Raw genomic sequence first — 15,430 nt, forward strand, 5'->3', positions numbered from 1 at the left:
ATGGGGATGGTCTACAGGGTTCATAACTACTCCTCTTACTACAGGACGCTTACCTAGCCAACGTTTAGATCCGGCTCTACCCAAACTTTTCTGGTTCACCCCAACATTTCCCACTTGTCCGACTGTTGCTGAGCAGTTTTTGGATATCAAACGGACCTCCCCAGAAGGTAATTTTAATGTGGCCGATTTCCCCTCTTTTGCAATCAGTTTCGCTACAGCACCCGCTGCTCTAGCTAATTGTCCACCCTTTCCAAGTGTGATTTCTATGTTATGTATGGCCGTGCCTAAGGGCATATCGGTTGAAGTAGATTCTTCTTTTTGATCAATCAAATTTCTTTCAAATTCATTCAAATTTCATGTACTGATTCTTGAATACCTACTATGGTAGAATAGTCGTGCTCAAAGTCAACTTTCTCGCTTTGGCAAGCAATAAGCACTTTCGGCTGAGTAGTGATAAGGGTACAATACAAGTTCCTTTAGCCCACTTCTTAAACAGAAACTACGAACAACCAAAATAGCACAATGAGGCTTATTGAAGAGGGGTTGTTGGGATAAAATCTGCTAATTGGTCCTTTTCCGTAGTAATGGGAGTTCGGGCAGTGTAATAGTCTTCATGATGTGCCCTAACCTCTGAAAGTAAACCCCTTGTTCCCTTAGCCCAGCACCAAATTCTTTGACTGTTTGCTATCAATCCTTCTACAAGAGGAGATCAGATCAAATTACCATCAGGTGAAAAGGGGCACCTACCACTTCTTTTTGTTATTTCCCTCTTCGAAGACCCAAAGAAACCCGCTTCAGTGACCCTTGCCTTTCTACCCTTCAGCAAGAGTATCTGTTAACTAACTTCAAGGTGCAAAACCAACCTTTTAGTTTAGTAGAGATCGGTCTTCTTCTTTTCCTCAAGCAACCTTCTATCTTCTTTCGCTAAGTCCCCGGAATCAAACAAATATTAGTAGGCCATGTTCTTTAGTCACAAACCGCAGGAAATCAAGATTTTTAACGGATTACCTATTGATCATCAAAGAATAGGTTTTGCTCTAAAGCAACCCGGTCAAAGAAGCGAAGTTCTTTATGAAATAGTGCTTCAAACAGCCGATTGGAGCTTAGATAGGAAAACACCCGAAAGATGTCTTGAAAGTGGCTTAAAGGTCACGATCATAGCCATTGAGGAGGTTTTCGTTGGATGTCTCGTATCAATTGTGTCCCTGTGGTGAACTGAACAAGTCTTTTAGTATATAGTCTAGCTCCGCCCCCCCTTGCATCCCTTGACCCCTCTTCCCTCCTCCATCCCTTAATCCCTCGTCCCCTTTACCCTCTCTCCTAAATCCTCCCTTAAACCCTCCTTTAGTACCTTACTCCCCTTTCCCCTCTTCCCTTAAACCCTGCCCCCCAGCCGCTCAAAAGAGATGGACAATCTCTTTTTCGCTAGCCCATCACCCTTTAACCCTGCTTTCCCTTGACCCGGCCGGCCGGACAAGAACAAGAACACTTCTTCCGGACTGGAAGCTTCAACCCAGAAACGCATCTTTCTCTTTATTAAGCAATTCTTACTTAAATCAGAGAAGAACGGAACAAAACAATTCCTAACAAAAGGGGGGGAAGCCGGTTCTCCTAAATGATCATCACTTCATCCGCGAAGAATTCCTATTTGAGTCGTAGCTCAACGTCTCGTCTTGCTCGCTTTGGTTCTGCTGCGAGAGTAGAAAAGTTCGACTCAATCTCATATACGACATTCTTTGTATCGATTGACTCCTATTTTGTGATTTGCTGTGTGTGCTTCATCTACGCAATGACTTTCCTTGTGCGTGGAGATACGTTGCAGAATATTCAGAGGAGAGTGAGGAAGTCCGTTTTGATCATTTTTGACGTAAAAGAGAGGTTGCTGTTCTTCCCTAGACCATTAATAAAAAAGAAGCAAGAAAGAGGTTTACGTTAGCCTTAGATCCCTAAAGGAAGTGTGACTCTTTTGTACAATAGATATGGATGGTGAAATAGGTCTTCAACAACCGATACAGGAACAAGCCCAGAAAGAGCAGAGTGAACCTGACCGCGGGGAGGGAGTCCTTTATTAGAGCTCCATTGTGGATGAACGGGGGAGGTTGCCTTATAGGAGGCCGATGGAGTCAAGAGGGGAGCCAGGACTTGGGTAAATACACTGGAGAAAAAAGAACCCTATCATAGAATAATAGGAGACCAGGCACAAGAGAGTTCTTATCACACAAGAGTTCAACTCATGTTTTCCGAAGAACCCTAATCTCCGACCAGGCTGGATAGAGCTTCGCTCAATACCCCTTACCTACAGTCCAGATATCAGGTATTCAAAATTGATTCTATATAAGTCACGATTATATATCGTTCAGAAATGCACGCTATACTTATACTTACAGGTCTGACTACTCCTTAGAAGGGATATATAATCATCCCTAGAAGACCGACGAGCATCTACGTCCTCACTTGTGAATTTAAACACAGTGTTACATATTCAAAGTAAGAAGTCACAGTTTCATCGATCTTTTTCTCCCATTTTTTCTTATCTTTAGGAGATATTTTCTTAACCAGATCTCTGAAGATATTTCTTATATAGTCCTCATGAAGAGGTGAATCAATCGTCCCGCAATGTAGGAAGACTATTCCTAGCAATATTCTCTATAAGAAAGTCATTTATGATTTTAAATGGGTGCCCCATCTCAAGAAACACATTACTATAAATATTAGGAATCTCAGCTGCGAATTCTGGTGTTGTTAGAAAATTGTCATGAACAGTGTAGATTGGTGCTTTCATTAGCTGTATTTGTTCCACTACCTTCATGGCAATATAGGCATCTTTTTGATGAATAAAGTTCACGCATGTAGCCACTTGAGTCTTCCTAGAGTCCCTATCCACCGTAGGCACAGTTAGGCTAACCCGATTTCTTTTTTTGGTGATCCTATTGTATACCCAAATCTCTGCGGTAGAGCTTTTCCTATAATCTTGCACAGTTGTGAGGATGGGCGTACTATAGAGCACTGGTAAATTGGAGACGGAACACCACCATCCAATGAGGTTAAGTAGCTTCATGAGATTAACTATGTCAGGATACTTTTCGTACCAAAATTCCTTGCACAGCTTTGCTATGTGATAGGATTCTATATTAGTAAGCTCATAAAACTGTTTTATATCTGAAGCCATGGTTGTCAAGGTCTTCCCATAAATTAAAGGCATATAGAGCAGTTTGACTATTTTTCTAGTGAGCTTAGATTCTATGAATCCATATTGATTGCGATTCAACTGCGGTTTCAAGAAGACCAGAAGCTCGTCTTTCAAAGACGCATAGATGTCCTGTATTTTCCCATCTGGAGAGGGAAGAATATTCGTGCGTATCCCTAATTCCTTGTTAAGAAGTAGGTAACTCATGATCTGGTAAGCACCAGCACTCGCATCCTTAGTAACAGGAACACAATGAAGAGCGATATCTCTTTCATTAGCCAGAACCTTACCTAAGAATTGGAAAGGATCACTCGCTTGTTTAGCTAAGAGAATGAGGCTCTTGTCTGAAACCATCTTGTCTTGACAGTAATCTCTATACCAACAATAAGCTTGTTCAATGGTCTGAAATTTCTTAAACTTGAAGGCTGCCGCAGCTTCTAATGTAATTCTAAGATCAGGACTTTGTTCCTCTTTATTTTTCTTCGAAGCAGTCCAATCATGAAATGGAATATACAGCTTGCCTCGTCTTTCCCATACACTTGGTTCCATGGGCAAGGGGCTACTTTCTTAGTCAAGTACCTTAGTCTATTGGCCACCAAATACAACCGATTTTCTTTCTTCTTTTTGCTTTAAGCTACAGTTCAGAACTGATCTTAACCTCAAACAGCTGGGTTAGGCTTTGCCCCTTATCCTGTTGGCCCAGCGGCGAACATCTCAGAGTTTGTTGAAGCTTGTGTTGAGGCTGGGTAATACCTCTCTGTAATCTTTTCAATGTCGGTCTTGGAGCTTCTTTTGTTGTAAGCTAAGCTCCACCACCTTATCCCTCTTCTCTGGATTCGCAGAAGTGTCCTAAGCGGTTGACCTATTGATAAGAATCCGTTTTTGAATAAACAATTCAACAAAGAAACGATTCATACTCCTTTCCAACAAGTTCTCCAATGTAGGTGGTTTTCTAGTCTCTATAGAATGATCACTTTAGACTACGAGATCAGGTAACCCCCGAGTTCTACTTCTTTCCGAGTTCCCTTTTGTAGTAGTCGCGTCTGGTGGTATCGTATATGGGATGAGAGGTCGTTCAAGAGCGACTTCTTCCCTTCACTTCTGAAGTTCAGCCTTCAAAAGAAAGCTTTCCTTGCCGTAGCTGTACTTAGCCTTATCAGAGCTGACCTTAAAGCACATCGTGCACCTCCTCTGACAACCGATGAGAAGCAAAGGAGCTGGCTATGAAGGAAGACAGAAGTCAGCCTGCCCAATCTATCTTAGAACTCCCAGACATGTACAAACAAGCAAGCCCACCCATTAGTAGAGTGAGTTATGAGGCTCTCACTCGGAATCTGGTCAACCGGTCACGTAAGCAAAGCCTACCCAGTCGACGAGCTATCAGCTCACCATACAAGCAAGAAGATGTAGCGATCAAGCAAGTAAGGCAGCTAGTTTGAACATTTTCTCTGACCCTCTCCTTAAGGAAAATAGGGTCGACTACTTTTGCAGCTATATGAGAATGAAGTTTTGCTGTTTTCAGATTGTCTTAAGATAGATCTGATTCTCAGAAAGTTGCGCAAGGAGATCTTCCTGACGAACGAGGTTTAAAGCAAGCCCACCTAACCAGTACGCTTTGATAGCTCAAGTCAGAGATAAAGGTCGCAGATATAAGTACCCCGAAATGCCCCGAGGCGGCGTTAGGGCGCGGAAGTGACTCACTCTAACTAGATAAGACTCCCTCCCGAACTACCTAAAGAACCCACCTAATCTTTGATCCTCTCTTCTCTAAAGCCAGTCATCATCGCACGCCTCTTCTGTAGTTGAACAGCTAGCGCGGGAAGTCGGGCACAAGCCACCGCTGTACCTCCAGAACAAGACCTCCTAACCGCTCGGTCAAGAGGAAAGGTTTTAACGAGGCGCCTTACCAAAGAAACAAGCGAAAAAGAGCGGAGTTGAGATGAGAAAAGTCGCAAAGGATAACGAGTGGAGGAGAGTTGATGAAAAGAGGGGTTAGGTTGGGATGCGATTGCGAGCGTTGACTTACATCTTGGCAGACAGGGAAACTTGCTTCTACACCTAATGGATCAAAAGAGACAGGCTCATTAGGAGTCGCATCTAAAATACGAAAGAACACAGACCTCTTTCTATATTGTACCCGTCACCCTATGGCACTAGAGGCATCATTGTCAGCTTACCGCTTCCTCCCGGTCAGATGGATCAAGAGGGAAAGGCAGACCTATACCTAGATTGCGGTTAGACTGTGGTCGTAACATTGATGAGAAGTCCCCCCGGCTGGAAGACTGTGATGAATGAACAGAGGTTGTTCCGGATTGAACTCTTGGAAACTTGCACGTAGAAGGTCGGATCGGAGTTGATGGCTACGCAGCTTGGCTGACTTCCCCGGCCAGATGAAGATGAAAAGCGGAAGAACCAGTTACGTACTGCGTTTGCTCTGGATGGAACGGCACTCTTGGAAGCGAAGACAACTTGCTTGAGCAAAACCGATTCTTTCATCATCTAAAGGGAATCTTACAAAAGATTGATTGACTGCGGTTTGTGCCCTTGTTAGCTTAGCGAACGATTACAAAATGCAATACATCCGGACAATAAGGGTTCGACTTTGAGAGGTTCGGTCAGAGAACCCCAAAAGGAAGGGACGGGTTGTGAGGTCCCAGTACAAGACCAAGGAAAGGAATGCTCTCGCGCAGCGCCACGATAGAAGGGATTCAAAATCTTCCACAGAAAGGATGAATAGCTGAGTCGAGGGAAGAGACCGACCTAGGGGAGGGGTGTAGTGAACGAAGCTGAAACCTGCTATCGGAATGGTTCCTTAGCATGGGAAGGAGTGGCCAGAAGGAGCAAAGTCGGGCTCAGATCCAATTGAAAAAGTGATGCCGGATATCGCTGTCAAAGTGGGGAACTCTATTCAAGCTAGGGAATAACAAGCAATTCACTTCAGAGACCTATACTAAGGCTTTCAAACCTATTCTTTGATCCGCCAGAGGGAATGGACCAAAAATCTTGATTTCCTTTTTATAAGAGCATGGATATTTCGATGGATTGGTCTATGAACAAAGCTGAACACTGACTGTTAGAAGGAAGATGAAGGATGACTAATGCTTCTAATGGGAGAACCATAAAGCGAAACTCCACGCTAGCTCGTTACTGAGTTTGATCTTGACTGATCCTTGAGGCATTAGGAAGCGAAGGAGAGGCCCGATACGAACATTGAATGAATCCTTGCTTGAGGCTCTGCCAACTAGCTCAAGGAAAGGACTATATCTGAAGCTTTACCAACCCCGAGACCCCCCTTTTCCGATCATCTTATAGTTCTCACTCCAAATTGGTAAAAGTGTGTAACGTGGCCATGTTTCCACAGTGGATGTGGATGGGGATACAAACAAGACGGATCTTTTGACACTCAAGCTAGCAGAACAGAATACCAACATACCTGCCAAAACAAAGCAACGAGCTATGGGCCATCCAAGAGGTGGGCCACCAATCCCACAGTCTGGACTGATGAGTTGGTTGGGCCTGTATAGGGTCTATGGTGCCAATACCACCATATATAATACGTAGACATCATCAAAGTCCTCGTTGTCATTTCTCTTTCTTTTTACTAAACTCAAAATATGTGTTGATCCGTTAATCATGCACCCCTCATGAACCAACCACCAGCCAATCATGCTATCCTTACCTTCCAACCAACCCCTTCGATTCCGCTTCTGCAGCAGCATATAATCTCGGACCCTTGATGCCAGCAGCTCAATCTGTTTTGCAGTATGGACAGCGCAAGAATCCGCGGGGCAGCGGTGCTGATTCTTATTTTTCTCGTGACGTCGTCTCTGGGCGGCGCTCCAGACGTTCATAAAAAGAAAAGGCTTGTTCCGCCGTCTGGCCCCAGTCGGCGCCATAATGCTGCAGTCAATGGGCTTGTTCTGTCTGGCCCGACTCGGCTCTCTAATGCTCCAGCAGTAAATGGAGAAAAAAGGCTTGTTCCGTCGGGCCCGAATCCTCTCCACAACTAGTGTCTACAGGGTCCTTGAAAGTAGATTGTAATAGTGCTTCACCCAGTCATATTTGTCCTGGTTGTCAACTGGGGAAGCACACCAAACTACCATTTTCTCTACGCAATAAAAGAGCTTACCATTTTCCTTTTTTTTATTATTAATTATTAAGAATGATGAATTTCTTTATGCTTGTTCCTGAAGTAGAAAGCGCTCCATCTGTTCCTGAATAGCTTCTTTCAAAAGGGCTTCTGCTTCCTCGGTGAATGTCTTGGTAGAAGATATGATTTCTTGGAACTGAGGTTTATTCGTTTTTAAGTAAGTACGTAACTCAACGAGAAATTTCCTTACCTGTCCAATTTCTAATGAATCAAGATAACCATTCGTTCCGGTATAAATAGTCATCATTATCTGTTCTTCCACCGCGAGAGGGGCTGATTGGGATTGTTTAAGCAATTCACGTAATCGTTGACCTCTTGCCAATTGATTCTGAGTAGCTTTATCGAAATCAGAAGCGAATTGTGCAAAGGCTTCTAATTCTGCGAATTGCGCCAGTTCCAATTTTGATTTGCCAGCTACTTGTTTCATGGCTTTAATTTGAGCTGCAGATCCTACTCTGGAAACGGAAATACCCACATTAATAGCAGGTCTGATTCCAGCATTGAATAAATCGGCGGATAAGAATATTTGTCCATCTGTAATGGAAATTACATTAGTAGGAATATAAGCCGAAACATCTCCCGATTGGGTCTCAACTATTGGTAAAGCGGTCATACTTCCTTCACCTAAACGAGAACTTGATTTAGCGGCTCTTTCCAAAAGGCGTGAATGCAAATAAAAAACATCTCCTGGATAAGCTTCGCGACCAGGGGGTCTTCGTAATAGAAGAGACATTTGGCGAGTTGCTTGTGCTTGTTTGGAGAGATCATCATAAATGATTGAAGTGTGTCGTTCACGGTACATAAAATATTCAGCCAGAGCTGCACCTGTATAAGGAGCGAGGTATTGTAATGTAGCAGGGGAATCCGCCGTTTCGGCTACCACAATAGTGTATTCCATCACCCCCCTTTCCTGGAAAGTAGTAACTACCTGAGCCACAGAAGATGCCTTTTGACCAATAGCTACATAAACACATATTACATTTTGTCCTTGTTGATTGAGAATCATATCTGTGGCTACTGCTGTTTTACCGGTCTGTCCCCAATAATGAATTCTCGCTGACCACGTCCTATAGGGATCATCGAATCAATAGCGATAAGACCTGTTTGAAGAGGCTCATTTATGGAACGTCTCGAAAGAATACCTGGAGCGGGCGATTCAATTAACCGAGATTCAGAAGCTGAAATTTCACCTCTATCATCAATAGGTTTAGCCAAGGCATTTATAACACGACCAAAATAAGCCTCACTAACTGGTATCTGAGCAATTCTTCCTGTTGTTTTTCAATGCGGAAACCAGCCATAGAATTTCTGTTTGATTGCAGGTTGTTCGAGAATAGGGTGACGTGACTTGGATCTGGAATGAAAGGATATTCCCTGACTTATGAGGCAGATTCCCCAACATTCCATAGCGATTAGCAAATGACTCAGATTCCCCTTGAAGTTGAGGCAGATGAAGGGTTGACGGATGGGTAACCTGAACCATGAATGCTGGAGTGGAATGCTTACTAAGGGGTTAGGCAATCTCCGATTGATATCCTTTCGTAGGACGCTTTAAATCAGGAAAAACAGCAGATTGAGTCATAGATAGGTCAAACCCTGTGATAGGGAGAAAAAAAAAGTAGCTGAAAGCTACATCCAATGGCCATAGCAGCATTGTTTTATTGATGGGGTTGACCTTCTTGTCCGGTAGTTCGATCAGTCTCATCGTCGGGAGGAAGGGAAAGCTTTCCTAACTTGCCCCATTGCACCAGATATATCGGCAAGAATGAGATCTAAACTTTCAAGGAATCCCCCTTTCGGTATGACTCAAAGTACACCATATACGTCAGCTGGTGGCGGTTTTGACCTCGTTCAGCTCACTCAAAGAGACCCCATATATTCCATTATTATGAGAATTCTCTTAATCACACCATTCAACCGAAAAGGAATTTCTTGGACACCACGCTCAGAAATGGATCATTTATTGCAAGAAGCTAGCGAAAGGGATCATGGTTTGGCAGAAGAAAGCTAATTAGCTCAGCTAAATGTAGATTCTAGGGAAGGATGCTTTTTTAGCTCTTCCTCGATCAAACTAGTCAGAAGAAACGGAACACAAACAAACCAAATCGAACAATGGAAGACGAGATTCATGCTCTTTCATCACCTCCAAGAAACTAAGTGAACAGAGGCTTTCTCAGGCTCATTTCAGTCATTCATTCTCATTCTGTCTATATAGGGAAATACTCAAAGGAGTTGGATATTATGATAAGAGAGAAAAGGCTTCAAGCTTTTCATGCCGAGGTGTAATCCCTGCTCTGAGTCAACACTCTGGCTTCTATGAACCGAACCTATCAAAGGCCTGCTTGTCTGGATGTATGAGAGTGTCCTGGGATTTCTTTTCTTTCCTTATGGGATGTGTAAATCCTTAGAGTCATCACTGCTTGGAGTTGACTCTCGCTTTTTTAACTGTAGCCCTTCCTCTATCTTGAGTGTACGGCCGTTTAAGTAATCTCCTAATTATATGGCTTTTTTCTTTGTTTTTTGCTATGTGTAAGCCCTTTTCCTATTGTGAGGTAGTACCCTCTGTAAGGGGTTGCCCTATTTAGGAGTCAGTCTGCTGTTTTTCCTGATTTCAAGCGTCCATAGAATAGAATCTGATTTTCTCCTGGGTTGACTCAAGTTCTCAGATTTGAGGAAAGTTCCGCTATTAAGGGTCTTCAAACTCTTCTTCCCTTCCTCGCTTTTACGTAGCACTCTGGCAGGTATGTTTAGATTAGGGACATCCCTTTCAAAAGTTTCAGTAGAGAAAGCCGTTCCTACGTATCTAAAGGAAGTGTTCCATTTCTTCGAAAGAGGCTCAAATAGGAAACCGAGACCCTAGATTGCGGTTAGACGTCGTAGCATTGAGAGTCCCCCCTCCCTATATTGATTGCTCTGGACGGCTGTTCAGCCAGAGGTTGTTCTGGTTCTATTCGAAATGGGGGTGCTTGTAAATAGATTAACAACAATTGGAACTGATCTCTTTTTTTGAACTGAGGAGAAGAACAGCGGATCTCGCACATCCTCCTAGTTGTCAGTCTTATTCAGTGATGAGACCTTTTACGAAGGTCAAATAGCAGTTGATTTGGACGTCAATTATGCGTTGTTTTTCGCTCTACGCGCTTACTTCAAATCTCAGATCCAAATGAGTTGCGGACTTCGGATGAGTTGGAAATCACTCGTTTCTCTTTAATAGAAAAGATCGATTGTAGATCCCCTCCCCATTTCAAGGGTTCGACTTCAAGCATTATTCCTAGCTTGCTCGGCGGAAGGCCACCTTCCGACCCGGAGACGGGCTTGAAAGAGTTCTTCTTGACTATCTTGTATAAACTCTTTCCTACTCGGTCTGGGATATTACCAACAGTTTGCTCATGAGAGTTTGATGATCAAGAAAAAGAAAGAGGTTAAGGGTAAGGGCGACGTGCCAGATCCACTAGCAGAAGTGGAAGCAAGGAGTTTGACACTTCCTACCCGATTCTGTGAAAAGCAATTCTAGTTTCAGAATGGAATTCAAGATCCTTTACCCCAGAGGTCACGAATCACATGGGTCATCCGTTCCAAGCTTCACACATTCCATACTCACATATTCCTGCTTTCTCGTTTGCGCACGAAATAGCTCTTCCCTTCCTGGATCCAGGAGAGAATGAAGCCCCAGGCTCCAAGATGGAAGTTTGACCAAGCAAGCCCGTGCTCAATGGCTTGTCTCCTTTGAATTGAAAGGTTTCCAGTTGAATCCAAGAAAGAAATAGCATAATAAGCAAAAAGCAAGCAATTGATTCTAGAAAGAATCCACGCGATACGACCTAGCTACCTTAGAGCGAACCAAGAGATTCGATAGTTTGTTTCAGCGAAAAACTCCTCATTGTTTGTGACTTCGCAGCTACTTCACAGCGATTTCTTTCAGTGAAAGCTCTGAATTCTAGGAGGGAACCTTCAACCAGATTAACAAAAGAATATCAACTGCTTGAGATTCATGGGTATGAGAGGAGAGAGTGTACGAGTCAGATGATCCGATCAAGTTCATGGTCTCAGAAGTGGATGTAGCGACATGTACTGTGGATGCAGCAGATTCCCCGATCCATTGAGAGACGAAGCTACCACTTGAACACCAACCGAATCTGCTCTTTGGAACTGATCTTCATTAGGAAAAGCTTGTTCATGGGTGAAGTTCTGATGGACTGATTTCCGAAATCTCCACTATTGAGGAGCAGCGGAGGGCTATGCGGCTTTGCTTTATAAAGTCTGATTACTTGCTTGAGCCTTCTATGCAGACCTAGCTCGCAGGGGAACTTTTGAGGTTAGTGGTGCGTACGCTAGGAGCTTTCTTCGTTGAGGAACTACTTCAATAGGGATGCCGCTTTTCCAGGTTCTGTCACTAAATTCTCGTTATACCTTCTTTTTCAGACTCGATGGCCACTTAAAGAAATCCAAACAAAAGTTCCCTAGAACTGTTTGTTCTGTTAGGTTCTTAGTAGCTAAATCTCCCGGTCATGGGGATTGATGAAACTTCGCGTGTTAGTGAGTGGTACCGCTCCGCTTGATCTGATGAACTGACTTAATGGCGGGACGGAGGTTCGGGACGAACGAGGGGGACAGAAGCAGAGGAGACTTCGCCGTGGAGCAAGAGCTGCTTATTCGACCTTCTTCACTTCCTAGAAAAAGAGAGAGATATCGAACTTTGCCTCGAGCAGTCCTATGAATGAAGTACTGTACTGGGTTACCGACCTTTTAGCACTTCCTCTAATAGATCCAAAAAGTGTTTACCCGCCCCTTTACCCCCGGATTGGATCAATTCCTTTCTCGGACTATCTTCTTCTTGCTTCGGAGCTACAGCCTGCCTCTTCGTTTGAGAAGTGCCCCAATGGGAGACGAAATCTAGTAGCAACTAGGGAGAAAATGACTTGAAACTCTTGCTCGGAACTAAACTCGAACTAAACGCGTATATAATATAATGCTCTCATCCGCCTTCTACGGCAACTCCATCTTATCAAGGAAGGTAAAAGCAAGTTGTCTTCGCTCACGTTTCCAAGAGTGGGGTTCCAATAGGCCTTGCCTTCGAAGCGGAATTCTCAAGCTGATCCTACCCAGGATATCTCTTCTATAGACAGACATCTCTTTTTCTCAATTCATTGGTCCGGGTGTCAGAATGGAAAGAAAGCTTAGCCCGAGCTGCTTAAGAAACGAACCCTTCCCCCGTTGCCTGAATCCTTGGTGAACTTTAGGTATATAAATAAGGTAAAGTCAGGGTCGACACCCCTTTCTCACTCATATGACGATCAGAAAATGGAAGTTTTTCTAAAAACAGCGTAATTTGGGCTTCACAATGGGTCTTTGACTCCACCGCACCGATCAAGGAGGTGCTTGGGGGGCTGTTTTTACACTGTGAAGTCGTTTTTCGCTACTAGGAGTCTCTTCAAACAGCATTTGTTCGATCTCATCTATATGAGAAATGAGTCAAATACGACTTGGCTACAAGATCAGCTAGTTGAAAGCTTCTTGAGTCGATCTCTTCTTCCTTGTTTGTAGTTGGCTTTGAGGTACCGTGACAGGTATGAGGTTCGGTGCCAGTCTCAAACAGAGCAATCAGTCTTTCGCTTCCGTTCAGATAAAACATCATCAGTTCTGTGGGCTATAGCTGTCAAATCTAAGAAATGGGGGCTTCGACCTCTGCCCTTGACTTGTTAGGTGACTGACTCCTATGTGAACGAATTCTTGCCCCAGATTTTCTTATTAATACAGATTCGATAGCGCCTTGGAAGGGAGGGGCCCAAACAACCACTCCACTGTTGGATCAACTCGGACGTAGATGGACGTGGTTTAGGAGTTGGTAAAGCCGATACGCTACCTGCCTCAGGAGTCGCTGCCTCGGGTCTTCTTTATCTAGTTACGAGTTGTTCAGAGAGAGAGACTGCCTTGGGGAGAGCGAAGGAAGGAAGTGAGTTTGGAGACGCAGCAGACCCCTTGTGGGATTTAGTACTGGAAGTGGGAACCAGCTCTGGAGGATTTACCGGGGTTAGAAGATGTCCTACGCCGAAAGTTTTCCAATTAGTCGGGCGGAAAATAAAGAAAGAAAGCCGCGTACCTTACAGGGTTTGAGCTCGAAAGAACCTCGCTTAGAGGAAGGGTAAGAAAATGATCGACTAACCAGATCCCTCTACTTCAACAACAAGAAAGCAGCCATCATCAAGCCTTATTCCATAGCGTAGAAGTCAGATAAATTCAAGGTTTTATCATAATAAGAGATGCACCTCCCTTCGTACCGGTGCACCAGGTTATACCACGGATGGGACCAATCCTACTGAAAATGGGAGTTTGATCCTGCCTCATAAGGAACGCTAGCTAGATGCTTAACACATGCAAGTCGAACCTTTTTCTCTCTTCGGTGAGTCACTCAGTAAATATGTCTTCGGCTTTCAAGCAATGTTTCACTCACTCTCTTCCCATCCACTCAATCTGCGCTCCGTCAATCAAGATCCCCCGGAGGACCGAGCTCCCTTGTCGCTTCCATCATTGCTCACAACAGTCAGCGAATTTCCAGCATTCCTTTCGGGGTCGCTTAGAGGGGCGGACCCGTACCGTTCCTACTTCAATAGATCTGAGGCTTACTCGCTTGACGTATAAGCGGTCTTCTTTCCCACAGACAGGCCGGGTACAGAACATGACCCCTCCCGGAATCATAGGTTCCTTTGCCAATCCTTGGACTCATAGGGCCCTTCCCGCCCCAAAAAGTCAATCTCATCGGAGTTTCCGGGCTTTCGTCGATCGAATTGGGATCCTAAACTCTTTCTCTAAACTCGTAGATAATGATCTCGCGGTTTGCTTTGCAGTGTCCCCCTCTTTATCCTACCTATCGTACCAATCCTATCATCCACTATCTCAATCAAACAGTGCTGAAATGACCTTTTCCTGTCGCGTGAAGCAACGTTCTACCCCTATGTAAGGGTTTGCACCAAAGAGTACTCAAGATTCGGTTTTCCAAGCACGAAAACGCCCATTGAATCGATATCAATCTCCTATTCACCTGCTAAAGAAAGAACAGGAACAAGTCGTGCTAACTCCCAATCCAGCTAATCACCAACGGAAGAGAAATCCGCTAGTTCTAACGGATATTGCTGTGAAATGGAAGCGCTTCTAACAGCAAATCTTCCCCATCAATAAAATTCGTACGCTATGCCCATTTATTTGAGCTTTAGCGCCTGCTAGACCCACTTGTTGAAGAATTCCCTATCACACTTTCATCGGTTGTTTTAAGCCATATTTCATTACGAGCTTCCCATCTTGCCTAGGTAAGTAGGATCATCCTTTTGCTGAACTCAGGAATGGATTGCGAAGAGAATGGATCTCATAGAGAATGCGGTTTCTCTCATATGCCTGGTCTAGGGAGGGGGCAACACCCCCACTTTACACAAAAGAAAGACAAGAAAAAGTAGGACACTCAGAGGAAGATGAACTTGAAAGCAGACAGACACGGCAGTGAGTGACTGAATTAGGTACACCCTTAGACCCGGGAATGTCAAAAGAACTCCTCAAAATGAGACGATTCCACCTGCAGGGGGTATCAGATGTTGAAGTCTCAGTGGCTGCAGAGCAACCCCATTTAGAGGGAGAGCCTGGTGGCGTTGTCCTACCCAACTCCTAAAGCGGAGGGTGCTGGTTTGAAACCCTTTGATGCTATGCTAGGAATGGAAGAACCATAAAGAAGATTTGCTTTTTCAGTGCATTCTTCGTGCTTCCTGCTTAGAGCTGGTCGACTAGAGCAGAGCAGGGCTACTAGGATTGGCTTTAGAACAGCGAGCGGATCGGTTGACTATTTCCTTATTTAGGTAAGGCGTGTCGGATAGAGGGAGTAGACGGTGAGTCTACAAAGTAGGAGAAAGAGGCTTTCCCAATTCATTCGTGCCTTTCTGACTTGCCTACAATGTCAGTCCTAAAGTGTGTACTTGGGCAAGCAAATGGTAGACGACCAAGCTTCTCATGCTAATCCCATTCACAAGTGGGAAAATCAAACCTAATTAGCAAATCCAAAGCCAGCCGCTAATAAGAGCTTGCACCAACTGCTACGCTTGCAGCTTTCG

At 44.2% G+C, this 15,430-nt stretch overlaps 2 protein-coding genes and 1 pseudogene across 2 annotated transcripts in view; all 3 read right to left on the minus strand.

Moving 5' to 3' along the window:
- The window catches only part of LOC132291047 (large ribosomal subunit protein uL2cz/uL2cy-like), a 662-nt gene extending 312 nt beyond the window's left edge, over nucleotides 1–350 (minus strand). Inside the window, exon 1 of the mRNA XM_059790200.1 lies at nucleotides 1–350. This exon is cut by the window's left edge and continues 312 nt beyond it. Coding sequence (XP_059646183.1) covers nucleotides 1–294 — 294 coding nt within the window. The 5' untranslated portion in view covers nucleotides 295–350.
- A 2,252-nt stretch (nucleotides 351–2,602) lies between these two features.
- On the minus strand, nucleotides 2,603–3,736 carry LOC132291056 (probable DNA-directed RNA polymerase). The gene has a single exon (XM_059790209.1). The coding sequence runs from the start codon at nucleotides 3,734–3,736 to the stop codon at nucleotides 2,603–2,605; it is 1,134 nt and encodes a 377-aa protein (XP_059646192.1).
- A 2,857-nt stretch (nucleotides 3,737–6,593) lies between these two features.
- LOC132291058 (ATP synthase subunit alpha, chloroplastic-like) lies at nucleotides 6,594–8,618 on the minus strand (annotated as a pseudogene).
- Nucleotides 8,619–15,430: the final 6,812 nt, after the last annotated feature.

This window comes from Cornus florida, unplaced genomic scaffold, assembly GCF_030987335.1.
Source record: "Cornus florida cultivar Cherokee Brave unplaced genomic scaffold, ASM3098733v1 CherokeeBrave_3.0.0_Hap2_scaffold_30, whole genome shotgun sequence".
Lineage (NCBI taxonomy): Eukaryota > Viridiplantae > Streptophyta > Magnoliopsida > Cornales > Cornaceae > Cornus > Cornus florida.

Bases quoted from the DNA above. Each gene is read 5' to 3' on its own strand.
- LOC132291056 (XM_059790209.1), bottom strand. From the start codon at position 3,736: ATGGAACCAAGTGTATGGGAAAGACGAGGCAAGCTGTATATTCCATTT.